This window comes from Aythya fuligula, chromosome 1 (assembly GCF_009819795.1).
Source record: "Aythya fuligula isolate bAytFul2 chromosome 1, bAytFul2.pri, whole genome shotgun sequence".
NCBI classification, from domain to species: domain Eukaryota; kingdom Metazoa; phylum Chordata; class Aves; order Anseriformes; family Anatidae; genus Aythya; species Aythya fuligula.
The window spans coordinates 47,842,795-47,860,339 of record NC_045559.1 but is presented as its reverse complement, the minus strand read 5'-3'; the positions used below and the strand labels follow the sequence as shown (position 1 = coordinate 47,860,339).

Sequence of the window (17,545 nt, the reverse complement as noted above, 5' to 3'; positions counted from 1 at the left end):
AACAATTTCCTTGTGGGAATAACGAGCTGGTACGTGGCAGAAGATACACAGAACTGTGTGGCTTCTGTTTGGTGCCCGAGCGCAGCTCAGATCACTGCGGCTGTACACAGAAACTTGATGGGAGCGATGGAGAAAGCGCGGAGGAGTCTTGCAGTGGAGATGCAGTGTCTGATCCTGGTTGCATCTTTCCAAGATGCATTGTAAAGCATTGTGGTACCTCTCTGCCCCTCTCTCTATGGCTTACTGACTCCAGCACTCCAAGCCTTCCACCTCCCACTGCCAGGAAAAATCTCCAAAAAGAGACATTGGCTGCTGCTCGTGGGAACGATCTGTGGCAACGAGCAGCTCTTGACCAGAGATTTCTGGCTGCGAGTCTGCTAGGCTCCTGGAAGCATCAGCATGGCTGACTGCTCTGCAGCTGCAGAACAAAGCCAGATGTTGCCGAACCCGTGAGGTTTCCACTGATGAGTGCGGGAAATTCCAACGCCACAGACCAGAGAAGATGCAATTCCCTCCCCCCCCCCCCCCGCGTACTACATTTCCCAGCAGGCCGCGGGCCGGGCGCCGGAAGCGGAGCGGCGCGGGGGCGAGGCCCCCTTCCAGTGCGGCGGGCGGGCGGGCGGGCGAAGGAGGCGGTGGGTCGGTGCGTGCCCTTCGGGGCTCCTGGCCCGTAAATTAATAAATAATCGATAAACAACCTCGCTCAGGCCCGTCTCGCCCAGCACCGGTTTCCTGGCTGCAGCCAGCATGGCAGCGCCGCTCAGAGCCTGGTCCCGCGTCCTCCTGAGGCGCTGGGGAGCGCCCTGCCCGCAGGCCCCGCCGCAGGGTGAGTGGGGCTGGGGCTGGGGCTGCCGTGGGGGTTGTTCTGGGGGAGCCCCAGAGCCCCTGCCCTGCGCTGCTTGCGGCAACAGGAACCTGGAAGTGAATTATTGAATCAAGTCCGATACTCTGTTTTCTCCCTTTAGTTATTAAAGGATGTCTTGGTTTGCTTTTTCCAGTGCCCACATATGACGCTCATCTAACTTATTAATTGGCGTGTAAATAACACTGCTGCAACCTTTAATTAAATTATGCTTGAAGATTTAAACTTAATTTTTCAGACTTACAAACGATGCTGAGAAAAGTCTACACTAAATCATAACTGTAGGCTGAAACAGCCTTGGTCCCGCAGCATCTCCGCACAGGGCAGGTGTTGCAGCCCCTCGCTATTTTGGTGGGCCTTTGCAGAATTTATTCAATTTTTTCTTTATTAGAGGGCCCGAATGTGGCCATGGTGTCAAGATGTGGTCTGACAAGTGCTGGGTACAGGGAGATAATCACTTCCCTCATTCTGTTTGCTAGTAGAGTCCAGTATGCTACTTTACTGCTTGTAATTCTTGTGATTGCTTTCCTTGGAGTAACAGGAGTCTAGGGAAGGGATAAAGTTCTCTGATGTTACAGCAGCCAAGACATTGTAGTTCTGTGTAGCTTGCATACCAGTTTCTAGCACAGTACAAATTTGTTTTTCCAATGAATGCTGCTATGAATTAAAACAAAAAATCAGATCAGATGATCTGACTTGTAAGCCATATGGTAATGTTTTTCACCCTTTAAATATAGAGAGAGTCAGGGTATATAAAGAATATACGCTAACAGTGAAATCTGTCAGTATTTTCTAAATACTGTGATGTTTCTCAGGAAAACAGTACAATGGAAAAGTAAAAGTAGGACATGGCTACCTACATACAATGTCTATGATAGCACTAGAAATCATAGTAAAGTGAGCTTCTATTCAGACCGTATTTGGGTTATATTAATCTAAAAGTGAATATGATTATAATCCCCAACTGACTTAGATTGAAATGAAAATGTAAATATTCTTACGTTTGGCATAGCTCTGCTTTTTTTACATCAGTGTTTGTGACTTTTATTTTTTTGCAGATGGAGCTGTATATCATGCTTGTCGTAAATCCACGTACTCGATTCTCCCTGAAGACTACAACTGGTACCTTAACGTGCTTTGATGTGTGACCTTTACATTTGATGCTTATTCCAGGCTACTTACTCTGTCATGGCGTTGTCATACAATGCTGGTTTTGGAGACATATATATTATAATTTAAACTAAAATACTATTTCTGATCTTAATGATTGTAAAGTTTATATATAAAGTTTTAATTTTACAAGTTATATTATTAAAAATTGAAGTTTTAATTTAAAGATAATATTTCAAAAATAAGCATAATGAAAAATCATGCAGGACTCACTTTAAATTCAAAATGTGTTGATGACCCCAGTACCGCTACAGTATTGTTTGTGGAAGAGCACTGACAGCAGTGATTTTCACCGATGCTTATTGTTAAGACAAACTCCAGAAACTGCTGGGCTACTGCATTGGAAACTGGAAAAGGTGGTATGAGTAGAGTAGAAACTGGAAAAAGTGATGCAAACGGTGAGAAGCGCAACACATGCATTCCTTAGGAAGTTCTTAGGAAGCTACTACGTCATAGAAGTAAGTAGGGAAGGAAGGTGAGAAAAGTCATACTCCCTCAAGGAAGTTCTCAGCAGAACTCCTTGTTTATTGTGCTGACCACCCTCTGTTACCAAATATAAAGGTTGAAACCCAAGAACTTTATTTTGTATTCCTTCTTACTGGTGCCACACTTTTTATGAAGGTGTGTTGTCCTAGATATTACAGACGTTTGTTATCCCCATCTGTTGTTAGTTTTATATGTAATCATTCAACATCTTAAAGACTTTTTTACAAACCATGTTTCTAGCTATTTGAAGTCCTTCATTTTAGCCCTTTCTTCTTTTCTATCCAAAAGAAAAAAAAATACCACCAAGGTAGCTGAAAGAAAAACAGATGGGAAGTTCAGATAAAATATTTGTGACCCTTTTTTAGGTATTATTTTACAGAAGATTGCTGAATAATTCATAAATTCAGGATGAAATACAGTTTTCTTTGGGAATTGAGTGCTCAGTTGCCTAGCATTTCTGAAACTTGGATATTTTTAAGAAGGTAACTTTTTATTTTTACAGCAAAGTGGAACTTGCCTTGACATCAGATTCGAAGACAATTGTCTGCTACCACCCTTCGATTGAGATTCCATATGAGTATACAAAGGTATGTCCAAGCATACACACTTATATTTCTTAGTCATGTAAAAGCATGGCAGTTCTGAGTTTTAGGGCATCTTTTTTTTTTTTTTTTTTTTTAAATTTGAAAGACTGAGGTAGTTCTTATGTGATCAGCGTATCTGTGCAGCAAGTGAATGGTGAATGTAGCTGCTGCTATGAGGACGGCATTTATTTTTAATTAAATTGAGGGAAAGTTACAGAGTAAGAAATGCTCAGGTATTACAGCATACAGTAACTAACAAAGAATTAAATGAGATACTCACAGTTGAGTGCTACAGAAAAAGCGAGCTTCTAAGAGCATGCTCCACAAAGAGGATGTTTGAAATTCAGACAACGGTTCACACATCCTGCTATGCACAGATGCAGCAGTCTGGGCAAGAGGATATGAAGAAGTGCCTCTGCTGCTGCTATTTTCTACTCAAGCTTTAAATTCCATTCAGCACTGTGGGTTCATAAACTGCACAGAAAAATCTAACTACTGTTTGTTTTTTTAATCTATCAGTAGTACTGTTGGTGTGTTCTTTACACTGCAGAAAGTGAATGCTTCTTGTGTCAATTTCCAATTCTCATGTGCTAGTAAAATATTGCAAATGGTAGCTGTGTTGCTGAAATAACTCAATGTGAATTTTTTTCCACTGAAAACTTAGTTTAGCACTCATTGCCTGTAAGTTAGATATTGGTATTTCAAAATTTATCGTTTACATGTCTCTAAGGAGCAAAAGGTTATAAACCAGGGAAAAATACTAGTAGCTGTGGTAGTAGGTAAGTTTTAGGATGGGAACAAATATCTTCGTGTTAGATGATTGTCGTGGTTTAACCCGACCGGCAGCTAAACACCACGCAGCCGTTCGCTCACCCTCCCCCCTCCCTCTCTGGGACGGGGGAGAGAAATGGAAAGTGAAGCCCGTGAGTTGAGATAAAGACAGTTTAATAAGACAGGGAAAAAAAAATAACAAAAATAACAATAACAATAATAATAATGATGATACAATGGTGATAATACGAAAGTAATAATAGTATGTACAAACAAGTGATGCACAATGCAATTGCTCACCACCCGCTGACCGATGCCCAGCCTAACCCCGAGCAGTCCGGCCCCCCCCCCCCGGCTAGCCACCCCTATATATTGTTTAGCATGACGTCAGATGGTATGGAATACCCCTTTGGCTAGTTTGGGTCACCTGTCCTGGGTCTGTCCCCTCCCAGCTCTTACTGCACCCCCCAGCCTGCCCGTTGGCAGGACAGAGCAAAGGCTGAGATGTCCTTGGCTTAGTATAAGCACTGCTCTGCAACAATTAAAGCATCGGGGTGTTATCAGCACTCTTCTCATTCTAAGCCAAAACACAGCATTCCACCAGCTACTAGGAAGAAAATTAATTCTGTGCTAACTGAAACCAGGACAATGATGCACGATTAGGAAGTGACATTCTTCTCCAAAGTACAACCCATTTAAAGATTATTTTTTTTAGCAGTGTGACTAAATGCTGATGATCAGTATGAATAAACTTATAAATAGGAATAATATGAGTATTTCTGTGTCAGTAAATTGATGCTTATGATTCAGCCAGTGAATTGTAAAGATCAGCCATAGTGATGACAGCAGCGCTGATTTTAGGGGCACAGTAATCAGCTCCAGCACCTGGGGTAATGTTTCCAGAGATCTGTGGTTTTCACTGGGGGATGGTACTGGTGTTGTAAATAGCCTTTACTTTCATCAGAATTCTTATTTATTCCTTGGTTTCAGCTAGTAAATGGTAATGTTACTAATGTAGCTTGACTTCTTGTTTTTCATCAAAGAGGAGAAAAAGGAAATATATGCACTACTGTTTTTATAGCCCATACCACGGCCAGATCCAGTGAACCATAAAGAAGAAACCCTTGATCAAGTTTTGAAATCCAGATTGAATGAAAATGAACTAAAGGATGATAGAGGTCCTACAATTGAAGAGCTCAGCAAAATGTTTTACACAACAAAACATCGGTGGTATCCTGTAGGACAGTAAGTAATTTTTTTTCTTTTCAGCGTTTTTTCTTTTTGGAGGTAAAGGGAAACACGGGAATAATTTATGACCAAATTCAACCTAGGATATGTCTTGTGAGATGAGATACTGTTAGCACATGGGCTACTGCATACCACTTGAAATGCAATGTTATGTAAATTGAAGCCTGTATTTTTTTTTATTTATTTTTTTAACTCTGCCCCTTTGATACCCTTTGTGATTTTGGAAAAATATCATGGAGTAGAAAATTTTCATACTACCCATTCAGCTACTGGTCCACGTTATTTGTTAAAGTTTCATAAGTGAAGTTGCACCTAATACAGCTTGAAAATGTGATCCTCAGACTTGAGAACAGTGATTTTTCATTTGAAATGAGGAAAGGTGTGCCTTGGTGTACCCTGCATTCAGAAAGCTACTAGGAGAGGTACAAGCATTCCCAACTGAGCTTAGAGAAACTATGTACACTCAGACACCCCACTAGAAACAAACAGCATTTTAGTTTGTGTAACTCCTTTCCAGTCTGTGTTACTACACTTAATCATAACTGCTAATTTTATAGTCTTGAAGACCTGATACAGAGAGAATGGGAGATTTTTTTTTTTTTTTCTGGTCCCCAGCACACTTTTTAAATTACTGTGTTTTGGGAACAGGTGAAAGAGATGAAATGGTAGAACTTCTATGACTAAAGGGTAGCTGTCACTTAATGAGCATCAAACTGTATCTTCCTTGTTTTAGGGTGGGTAATTAAGAATGTAGGAATCTAATTATTTTTGTTGCAAATATATATATATATATATATTTTAGTTTGCAGAATATTACACTATTTCAAGTACAGTCTGCTATAACTCCTGTACCCCTGATTATTCTGTAGCAATCATTTTAGCCAGAGGAAAATCTGACTATATAATAAAATTAACTTCGTATAAAGGATTAAGAATAAACAGCAGCCTTAGTACCTATTCAGCTGTAGAACTGATTGGATTATTGTGTGCTTGTAGCAGATGTAGCAATAGAAATGAGTAGTGTTATGTAACTTCATGAACAACAAAGATGACATCTAATGAATTGTTGTGGATTGTGCTTGTGTATCTTGTGTTTTGCTTACTTGTGTAACCTCCAGACTACTTGCTGGGCAGAATACTGTCAGGAAAATCAAAGACTTCCCAAAGCTTGCATTCACTGCAGCCTCTCTTTCTTCTAGGTATCATAGAAGACGGAAGAATCCTAATCCTCCTAAGGACAGATAATTAAGATAACTTCTTGTTCAGCAACAATTTGCTATTAATCCTTATTGAAAATAAAAATTGCAGAACGTGAGGTGTTTGTCATTTCTACATGAATGTTTTAAATAAACCATGTTTAACTGAATTTGTGGGTTTTGGGTGTTTTTTTTTTTTTTTGGTTGTTTTTTTTTTTTTGCTATTTCAATTAGTTAAGTAGAAAAACAGCAAAACTGCAGTAATGAAGTGAGGACTCAGAAGAATATGGTATGTGCAGGGTCAGTAAATGTGCCAGTCTTAGAACTGGGTGTAACGTGACTGGGAGATCTGATTAAAGCAGGCCAGAGGCTTAACATTAGTAAAGGGAATACATAGAAGCAATATTTCAGAATGGGAGTTCTAGAACTGGACGTGCTGGGATTTGGTGTTTTTGGAAATCAAGTACCTGAAATGCAGATAAGCTTTGAGTGCTGACGTTTAAAGAATTTAAGGCTTGCCATGTACTGGAAACTGTCCAGCTTGGTTAAACTTCAGCTTCTACAGCATCACTCATCCTTCTAAATCACCTGGCATTCCCAAAGATTTGAGATGTTTCTGTGTACGTTTTCTTTGTTTTTTGTTTTAAACTCACCCCAACTATTGTTCAGTGAGATTGCAATGTTCATACATACATTGAATGGCTGTAGCTCAGGGCAGGAAGAGTTCTTTGCTTTAGCCAGGTAATCACTGAAGACACACAGCTCATTCCAGCTTACCAAGACGGAAGAACTGGCCCTTTATAGCATCAAATGCTTTGAAGAAACATGGTTTTATTCTAATCCATGCCTTCAGTGTTCTGTAGTGCTTAAATGTTTCTGCTATCTAAATATTCTGTGATGTACCATTTTTCTCAGAAATAGGAGATCCTTTACTCCACTCTACAATTTTAGGCACCAGCCTTCTTAGAGAAAAGGCCAGCATGGAACATTGTGCTTCTGCAGAGATCCCAGTGATGACATTAAGTCATCTTTGCACATCCTAGTAAATAATCAAGAAAAAAAATCCCGCGTGTCACATATTTTGATTGTATTTCCTTTCCAAGGCAACTTGAATAAGCTAGAAAGGCACCTGTCTCTTGCATTAGTCTGGTGTCATTTTGCATGTGCTATCTGTATGTTTTGCTAGAAGCTGAGTACCATAAAAGGGTCTAGTTCTGGTCATTGTTAGTACCGAGTACAACCACTTTTTGTGGAGTTATTTATTTTCCTTGAGTGCTTTAATTGTGTAAGAGTAATGTCAGATGCATGCAAAAAGGCTGTCATTAAGTACTTCTGGAAAACTATGTTAAGCTACTCTAAGTCTTCATTTTGGTAATACTTTTCAAAATGAATTTTTGAAACCTAATGCCACTTAGCCAATAATGGTTTACCATGGCACAGCATAAAACAGTTTTGCTTCTCTCTGTTATGCTTGTAAATTAATCTCACTCCATGTTTAATCCTACATCACCCTACATTTTGGCTCAATGTGATACGATGTGTTGCTCACATGATAACAAAGATGCTATCGTGAAGGTATAACTATGAAAAGGATGGCTGCTTCCTTTGCAAATTCAATTGAATAAAAATATTTTTTTCTGCCTATGACATCACATTTAAAGATGTGATTTAGTAATTAGAGATATAGCAGATTTTAGTATTTACATCAATTCATGGTGCCTGGTACTGAGGTACTGACATTGGTCCATAAGTGAGAAGCTTACATCTTATACTTAGTATTGTTACATTCCACTGTGTAAAATTGAACTGCCCTTCATTTTGGAAAGCTGAAAACTAATTTGTCACTGTTTGACTCCATTCCAGTTTAAGAAAATATATTCTTTCTTGGATTAAACTTTCAAGCATTTATTTCCCTCCCCACACACATACTTTTGCTTATTCCTGCCTAATACTATAAAGGCTGTTCCTGCCTGCCAAACTTGTTGATGATCAAACACCCAGTCACTGTAGAAATGCTCAATTCCTGAATGTTTCTTAAACACTTTTGGATGCTGTTCAGGTGTTTTGAGGGCTAAAAATCCATTTTGTGCTGGACTGCTATCTTTAAAGCACTTACTCTTCTGACCAGTTACTGGAAACCAAGTATAAAACACACCACAAGTATTCTTTGCTATTTTATTTATTTTATTTTATTTAACTTTATTACATTAATCCATAAAGTGGGAATTTTTAAATCTTTCCCTACATTTCACTGCCATTCAATCTCCCTGTTCTGTTATACTAAATCTGCTGGGTCAGTTGAAGCAGAATTTACTGAAGTCCTACATCTACAGTAATTCCGAGCTGTCCTCCTGATTTTCTGTCTTAAACAGCTATATAAAGCTGTCTTTAAAAAATACTTTTGAAAGGTAGTTTGGGATTTCTGGGTATTGTTGCCTTTTTTATTTTTTTTATTTTTTGTTACCTTTGTAACTGAGAACTTGAGTTGCACAGAACTCACAGGATGGTAAGTCTCCTCTGGTGCACTTTTATCCAAGTTTCGGCACTTAGTCATTTGCTTTGTATTGAGTAGTTACTAAGTGTTTCAGACTTTGTTAGCCTCATTGCCGTGGATAGTGTGCAATTGGATACATCTTACTGATTTTTTTTTTTTTTAACATTTCGGTAAAATTCTGCTGAAACTTTGTTAGTATGCCACTAGAAAAATGTTTCAGTCAAATACCAAAAGTTTTGTCCTCGATTCAGGCCATTTAAAATCACACAAATTTATATTGGTGTTCAACTGAGAGGAAAGTTCTTTCACTTTCTCTGGTTAGACCTGAGTTTAAAAAGGAAGCATTCTTTTAAAACAGGTTTTTGCCTCGTCTGTGTGCAAATTATGTCATTCTGCAGATTCTTGGTACCGCCACCGGGAGGCAATCTTGCACAACAGCTCTACTGGATTTGTCTGAAACCATAGACAGTTTAGCTATCTTGTGAAACTTAACACTATGATAAGAATTAAATTAATTAAATTTGTAAGAATAAGGAATTTACTGGCAGGTCTGAAAGTGCTTGGATTCAAAAGGTAAGGGTTCATTTGTAGGACTTTTCCTGTTTGCTTTGACCAATTTTACTTTTGTAATGTGTAGTGGAGATGTACCTGTCTTCATACTTATCAACAACAACAAGAAACACATCTCGAGGTTTTGAAAAAAAAAAAGAGTCAACGCTGAAGGAATAATGGGACCCAACTGCCAAATATGCCCCTGACAAGTTTCGTGTCTATGTTTCAGTTCCTCATGACCAAAATGGAGGTATAAGGGTTATCCATCCCTTAACTGCAGCCATACACAGCTGTGGAGAAGCTCCCTTCTTATCTGTTGTTGGTTGTAGTAGGCCTGAATTTCACCTGACATCTCTACCTTCTGCTGTACCATGACTGAATCACTGCTGTATCTGCTGCATTATTAATAGTAATTTCTGTTTAAAGTCAATGCTGTTTCTTGGTTATTCCAGTCTTTGTGAATTTTAGCATGCGAGCTGCTCTAATTTCTCACATGCTCATTCTGTTCCCCCAAAGAGCACAAGGCTACATAACAAAGACATTTAGTAGCTGTAGGCTACCGTCTTCTGTGATGGAGGGTGCACGTTTTGCTTTAACACTACAGTATAATAAATTGACTATAAGCCATTGTTCCAGTCACAGATTCATGGAATGGTTTGGGTTGGAAGGGCCATTAAAGCCCACCCAGTGCCAACCCCCTGCCATGGGCAGGGACACCTCCCACCAGCCCAGGCTGCCCAAGGCCCCATCCAGCCTGGCCTTGAACACCTGCAGGGATGGGGCAGCCACAGCTTCTCTGGGCAGCCTGTGCCAGGGCCTCACCACCTGCTGAGGGAAGAATTTCTTCCTAACAAAATTTCTTCCTAATTTCTAATCCTAATCTCCCTTCTCAGTTTAAAGCCATTACCTCTACCACTACACTCCCTGACACAGATTCCCTCCCCAGCTTTCCTGTAGGCCCTTTAGGCACTGGCAGGCCACTGTCAGGTCTCCCTGGAGCCTTCTCAACAACTCAAACTCCCTCAGCCTGCCCCCCCAGGAGAGGTGATCCAGCCCTCTGATCAGCCTCGTGGCCCTCCTCTGGACTTGCTCTAACAGCTCCATGTCCTTCTTGTGCTGGGGGCCCTGGAGTTGAATGCAGCACTGCAGGTGGGGTCTCACAAGACCAGAGCAGAAGGGGACAGTCACCTCCCTCAACATGCCGGCCATGCTGCTTTTGATGCAGCCCAGGCTGGCTTTCTGGGCTGCAAGTGCACATTGATGGCTCACGTTGAGCTGCTCATCAACAAAAACCCCCAGGTCCTTCTCAGGGCTTTTCTCTTTCGCTAGAACAAAGTTCAGATTATTTGTGTACCTACAACGCATAGGAGCTGGACCTGTCTCTTAACATTGAGACAGCAACCAGTTAGACATCCAAGACTGATTTAATCTTTGCAGGCTCACCTTATAGTTAATTGACACACACAAGACAGTACCTCAACAAGGCAGTTAATCCCATTTTGAAATGAATGTCTAGAATAAGCTGTACATTGCTTCCAGGAGGTGCTTTTTCTGTTTTCTATGAAGGGAGGATGGAGCTTAGTGAAGATTTAGATGTCTCTATCATGGCAAATAAAAGTATGTTTACTGTTTGTTGTTTTGCTTTGTTTTGTTTGGGGGAAAGTCTGAGAGCAATACAAAGTTGGCAAAGTCAGCAGAATATTTTAAAGAATAAGCATTTCTCTCTTGCTGAACAGATGAAGTAATGTGTTTTGCCTTCACTGCAACAGATTTCTTTTATCTTTCTGCTTTTTGTTTTCTCTGTGGAGTAATGCACACACATTTTATTGATAATTTCAATAAATTATCTCTCACCTTACATCTAACTAGCCTTCCAACGCTGAGATGGTAGTTAAGCCGTTGCATGTTTTGTTTCATTTTATTTAGTCACTGAAGAAATAAGATAGTTGCTTATCTTTATAACATCTCTTCTAATGCACTCATGGTTCCAACTGTTACCTCTTGGTAGTTACAGAAAAATGAACACAACAAATGATAATTTACTGGGTAATTTGCACAGAATTCTCTGAAAATTTAAATACAATTTACAAAGAATGGCAATTCCACTTTATGTAACTACAGCCACTCAGCCACTGCTCAACACCCAAAGGTGGTAGGAGCTATGTGGGAGCTGCATCAACAAAGAGCACAATTGGTTTGTTACTGCATTTTGTGGCTTCTAGAGGGGCAACAGCTCTGGCCTGGAATACCAATTTATTTAGTGCCATGATGTATGTGAGAGATTATAATCAATGTATCACAAAGTCTTTCATCACCTAGAAGCAGTACAGGGGGTTGGAATGGCCAACAGAACTGAGAAACTTTGCCAACTAGTCTTTCTGAAAATCAAATAGGTAATAAATACAGAGAATAGTTGTGCTTACACTCAGCTTTATTGCTTGTCAAGATGAAACAACGGTCTTGGATCAGACCCAATTTACTATTTTAAACGAGGCCAGTTTTGACTGCTACCAAAGTTTACAATTCCACAACGAAAGAATCTTTCTACCAGCAAAATGAGATGTCATAGAAAAAGAATTCTGGACGAGCTGATTTTTGTAATCTCTTCTGCCAAAACTAATAGAAGTTTAACCATGTAAGTATCACAGAAAATTTAAATGAACAATGAAAAGCGGCTGTGTTAGATTAGGCTACTTTATTAAGCCATTATCCTGTAGGATAGAAGCCTAAATAAAAGTCTAAACCATTAAAGCAAAGCCCTGCTGTACAGACATATTTCCTACTCACTAAAGCAGAGCTTTATAGTTTCATGTAAAGACTAGTGCTTCTTAAACACTGCTAGCCTTTCTCATTACTCAAATGTTCAAGTTAATGTATTGTTTCTTTTCAAAACACACACATTTTTCTGGTCAGGATCTGTAGGAGTTGTACTGGATCAGAGCTGTGCTGCAGCAGTGCTCTTCAACTCCTACTTCAGTTAAGACACTTCGAGGCTTTCAGTTAAAAAATAAACTAATGGCAGAGAATTTTTTTCCTTGAAATCTAATTATGTTACAATTTGTTTATGCTAGTATACAGTATTATAAAGGTTCACATCTCTTTTCATAATTTTGGTTATTTTGTAATTTTTAATCCTGACTTTAAGCATGAATTCACTTGTCATTTTCCAAGAATACCTTGTATTGTTATAAAATTCCCTTTCCTTTACCAGAGTACAGGTACAGTGCAGCAGGCCGGTACCTTGGGCCCCTCTAAGCATGTCCTTACTGCTGCGGGTCAAGCTCTGGGCCGCTGCTCACCCTCCCTTTTTCCCCAGTTCTCTTTCAGTCCTCTTTAAGGCCACACACCCTCGCAGAGAGAGTCCCAAGGCTTGTTTCACTCCGCTCTGTGCTATCTTCTAGCTACCCAAGTGGGCCGTGCACCCTCAAGCCTAACCACATCCCAGAATGTGCAATACGTACCTTTGCTTTCACTCTAGGAAAGCACTTATAGCAGGCTGCAGGACAGTTGCACATCATTTCAGATACTTTGAACTGAAAAGATACACAAAAAAAAATAATAATCATAATTACATGCTGGGTCTGTGGGGGCACCACAGAGAGCCCAAGGAGTGCTGAGGGGTGTGGAAGTGGGAGCCCTCTCTAGAGGGAACTAGCCCCAGCCATCACGAATATAAGTCAGTCCTCCTGGCATCAGGAAGTTTTTTAAATTTAGAAATACAAACATGCCCTCTGAAACCAAGTAGCTGGAACCCATGTTGTTTTTACAGACAACCTGAGCTCAGATCGTCTTTGTTCTTCCTGCTTAGTTTAAATGACTCTGGTACAGGCTTGTTGAGACATGCAAAAGCAACAACTCACACACACAATCGTTGTTCTCCCCAAACAACTGAGTCCTCAGCATCGTCCGATCCAGTCCAGAGATGCCCCAGTTGGGACTGCAGTAAACATAAAAGTATTTTTCTTCTGGATAAACAAAATTACAGATACAGAAAAGTGCCTTTCTATAACAAATAATAATAATAATTAAAATGAAAAATCTGGGTTTAGGAACAAATCTCTCTTCCAATAGTCCACATCAGAGTAAATTACATGAACTGAAAGTCACTAAATATTAATATTCCATAATCCTCAGCATTCAGAGGATCCAAGGAATCTAACAAAATAGTTCAGGTTGAGGCATTTGCAAAAATACAGAGATGAAAGGCTTTCAAACTTTTCTGGACAAAAATAATAAATGGACATTAATTTCTTAAAATCTCCATTTTATAATTTTTAATTAAAATGCTGTATTTTCATTTCAGGGCTAGTGAAATATCAACAAAAGAAAGTAGTCATATCAAAACAAATTAAAGAGCTGCTTTTCTTCTCAGGATGTAATAGGTTAATTCATTTAAATAGCTGTGACACTGGCAAATAAACTTTTTGCTATAAATGATTTGCCATTATTTTTTCTTTTTGGCTACACTCACACAATAAATTAATTTCACTAGAAATGCTCCACCAGTTCAGCACAGTTATGGCAGTTTCTCTCCTTACCTGGCACACCGTCACCTGCTTAGAAATGATGCTGAAGGTGCCCAAGGAGGTGAAAAGAGATCTTTCCTTTCCTTGTTGAAGTATGACCATCAGAGGCGTAACCAATCCATCCTGTTCGGGGAATTTCATTGTTGCTGCTGTATCTTTTTTTTTCCCTCAGCTAGTCCAGAGGGGATTCATTAACATCTCCCCAGTACCTCTGACTAAGTAGGAATTGTGACCAGATTGTGAAAGCTTCTAGAAATAATCTATTTTGAAGTGTTAAGTATATAAATGCAAATTGAGTGGAAACAGCTGTTATTTACATACTCTGGATGCAGGATCCCACTCCCTGATGGATAGAAAAAAACTGCCACTGCAAGAGCATGAAGAAATTGGAAAAATATGGATTTAGTAAATATACATGCTACGGAGCATGCTGTCAGGTGGTATAAATCAGCACAGCTTTGCAGGTTAGCCACCGTGACAACATACAGCACACCTACCAGAGAGCTTCATGCACTTCTGTGAGAAAGGGGGAGTTATGAGGACGCGAACGTGCTGAAAACAAAAGCATCTGGACAAATTTGTGTTTCAGCCTCGTATGCAAAGACGAACGGAGAGCCAGGAGTCTTCAGAAACAGTCTCACAGAACAAAGACCCCATTCACAGCAAGACTTTGCTGCAGACTTCTGTGAGCTTGAGATTGTGTTCTGGAAAAAGAAAAAAGAAAAAAAAAAAAAAAAAAAAAAAAAAAGGGAAAAGAAAAAAGAAAAAAGAAAGCTCCTGAACAATGTAGGCAGCATATTCTACACCCGGGTGGCTAAAAGGGGAGGGCGGGAGGGAAAAGGGAGCGTAGCGTGAGAGCTCGCCCCGCCGCTGCACGCTGGCTTTCTCTTTCCGCCAGCCTGGCAGAGGATCCTGCACGTCCCCCTCGCCCGTCCCCTCGCCCACCTGCAGCGGGTCCTGCGGTCATGTGTCCCATCCCATCCCATCCTGTCCCATCCCATCCTGTCCTGTCCCATCCCATCCCGTCCATCCCATCCCATCCCGTCCTGCCGGAGAGCTGCTGCTGCTCCGCTGTGCTGCCTGCGTGCCGCCGCCAGCCCCCTACAGCACAACAGGCTGGCCTCGGGAGAAGTAAGGCAGCTTCAGAAATGTGCACAAACGGGGGCTGCAGACTTCATACAGATCAAACCCGCTCGCTCACATCTGTGTCAGGAAGCAGGCTGGGGAATTAGAAGTGCTCGCCTGGGTTTTCCTCAGGGGAGGGAACGGGAGCTGGTGTAACAAACATAGCGAAAGCTCACGCACGGCAAAACCACTCGACTCTTGGAGCCTGTCGAGGGATTCCCTCCAGGATTCGCTGTGTTCGATTCGGGATTGCTGTGTGCCTGCCAGCACACAAAAACTGCCCTAATACAGGCAAGTATGTGGGGCAGAAGCATCACTCTTGTTCCATATAGATGCAGACTCCTGCGTGCTGGCCTGTCTCATGCAAAAGAGGCAGCCAATTGCTGAAGCATCCCTTAGCCCCTACCCCAACAAAGCCTGACCACAGCGGCAGGTTTCGCAACCTCCTTCCATTTAGCACGATGGGGCCTGAAATGCCAGGGAAAACCTCTGCCGGGCATCTCTCTGGGCCAAGTTAATTCCCCGAGGGACCTGCTTATCTATCAGTTATCAGAGAAGTGAGGTCTGGAAAGAAAGCTAAAAGTAATGCTAAAATTTTAAAGTTCAGGACAGTGGCACCAAAAGGCAGAAGAGACACCCAGTCCGAGGTTACCCTTGACAAAGCTTTGCATGTTCTGTGGTAATTCCGGATTTTATTTCCCCTCCCCTGTTCGTTTACAAAAACGGAGATAATAATGAGCCTCCGCAAACCCGAGTCTGGTTACGCAGAGCCATCTGTTAATTCTGGTACATGGCAGCAGAGGGCATCTAAGGACTTCGAGTCGCATATGGCATGGGATTGGAGTCAGATGGCGGGGCTCCTGCCCTCGCCCCCAGCCCTGGGGCAGAATGAGCCCCCTGTGTCCTCTCCCCAGGGGCCCAGCACTGAGCCCACCACAGCTGGGGATGGTGCCCACATCTCGCACTGAGAGCTGGAGCTGCTGGGGGGGAGATGCGAGAGTTAATCTCTCATTCCTGCTGCCGGCAGGCAGCACGGATGGCTCAGGTACAGGGTGAGAGGAGACAGAAACTGCTTCAAGCAGCCCATCCGATTTTATCTGCCACCGCTCTGGCCACCAAAGCTGCTCGCAGAGGGGCAACCCTTGTGGGGACAGGCAGGCAGCGGCCAGGGGAGGACAGCTGCGGACCCATGTGCTGTCCACAAGGAGGGAGAGCAGCCTGCTGTTAACGCTGCTGAGCCCCCAAACGGCGGTCTGTCCGTCTGGCCTGTGCTTCAGGTGATTCCTAGCATGCCAGTCAAGATGCCTGGAGCCTTCCTGAGGCAGAGGACGGGCACAAGTCGGCAGCTGGCAGCCAGCAGGTCTCGCAGCCTGGTCCAGCTGTGGGATGCTCCCGTGCCCAGCCTCCCCGTGAGGTGGCAGGGAAAGCAGACGCCTCAGTCACCAGCCAAAAGCAGCATCAGAGGCAGGTCAGGTCCATTTCCCGATGCTAACACTAAATGCACTGATATGAAAAACATATTTGAGGTGAGCACCATACACACATACCACGGGATGAATATTTTCACTGACTGTGAGAAGTTTAAAATCGTAGGAGCACATTGATCCCCATCGATTACCTTGTTATTCAAACCCCTAGGTGTAGCAACACATCAGGCCTTACCCTGAAGTCCACAATAGCCTTAGCCTGAAGTTTAAAAGTGGCTTGAACCCAGGAAAAGGTTCTACTACTCTCTTAATTATTCGCAGTACTCCTGAAATGATATTCATCTGTCTGCTTTCCATGGCAGCACTTTCAATCATAAACACTTAATTGTAGGAATTCATCCTCAGGGCCAAATAGCTCTGGGTGAATTAAACCATCTTCAATACAAGAACTACAACAGAGATTTAAAATTAATCTTATTCTGAAGGGAGACGATTTATTCAGAGGCATATAACCCAGCTTCTTCTCCAGCCCCATTTTACTTTGCACTCAAAACTCTCTCCTTTGGAGATAGCCCCTGCACCACCTATTTTAATTTTCCTTATTAGTCCGAGAGATGACTCCTTGCCAACGAATGAACTTTAATTACTTACAGATTGGCAGAGCCCAGGAGAGCTGCCTGCACGCTGTCTGTCAGAAAAAAAAAAAAAAAAGAAAAAAAAAAACTTGTTTCACAGACATTACTTCCTCTCTCTTACTCGGAGAAGTAGGACTCGCAACTGGCAAGAAAACATCTCGAGCCTCCTCAAGTATAAAAGGCTTGTTTTTTCTGGCAGCAGCTAGGACAAGAATGCAAGATTTCACAGTGCTTTCAGCTGTGCTATCTCTGGGGTTTTTCTGAAACAAAGGCAAGGGTGTACGTTTCTCCAAACATCCAGAACTTCAAAGACGGTGAGTGCAAACACATGTACCCATAGGTGTGCGTCTGTGTACACACCTATGCATTCTTTCTCAGGTGTATACACACTTTCTCAGCCAAGAAACAAGCAAAACAAATAGTACAGTCACACCATCACAGGCTGTAGTCTGAGTATTTTAAGTATTTA

The 17,545-nt window shown here is 41.7% G+C and overlaps 1 protein-coding gene across 1 annotated transcript; it reads left to right on the top strand.

The window, feature by feature from the left end:
- Positions 1–622: 622 nt before the first annotated feature.
- On the top strand, positions 623–6,487 carry MRPL42 (mitochondrial ribosomal protein L42). The gene is made up of 5 exons (XM_032196225.1): positions 623–826; positions 1,921–1,984; positions 3,021–3,105; positions 4,955–5,118; positions 6,321–6,487. The coding sequence occupies exons 1-5, from the start codon at positions 748–750 to the stop codon at positions 6,364–6,366; spliced, it is 438 nt and encodes a 145-aa protein (XP_032052116.1). The 5' UTR covers positions 623–747; the 3' UTR covers positions 6,367–6,487.
- Positions 6,488–17,545: the final 11,058 nt, after the last annotated feature.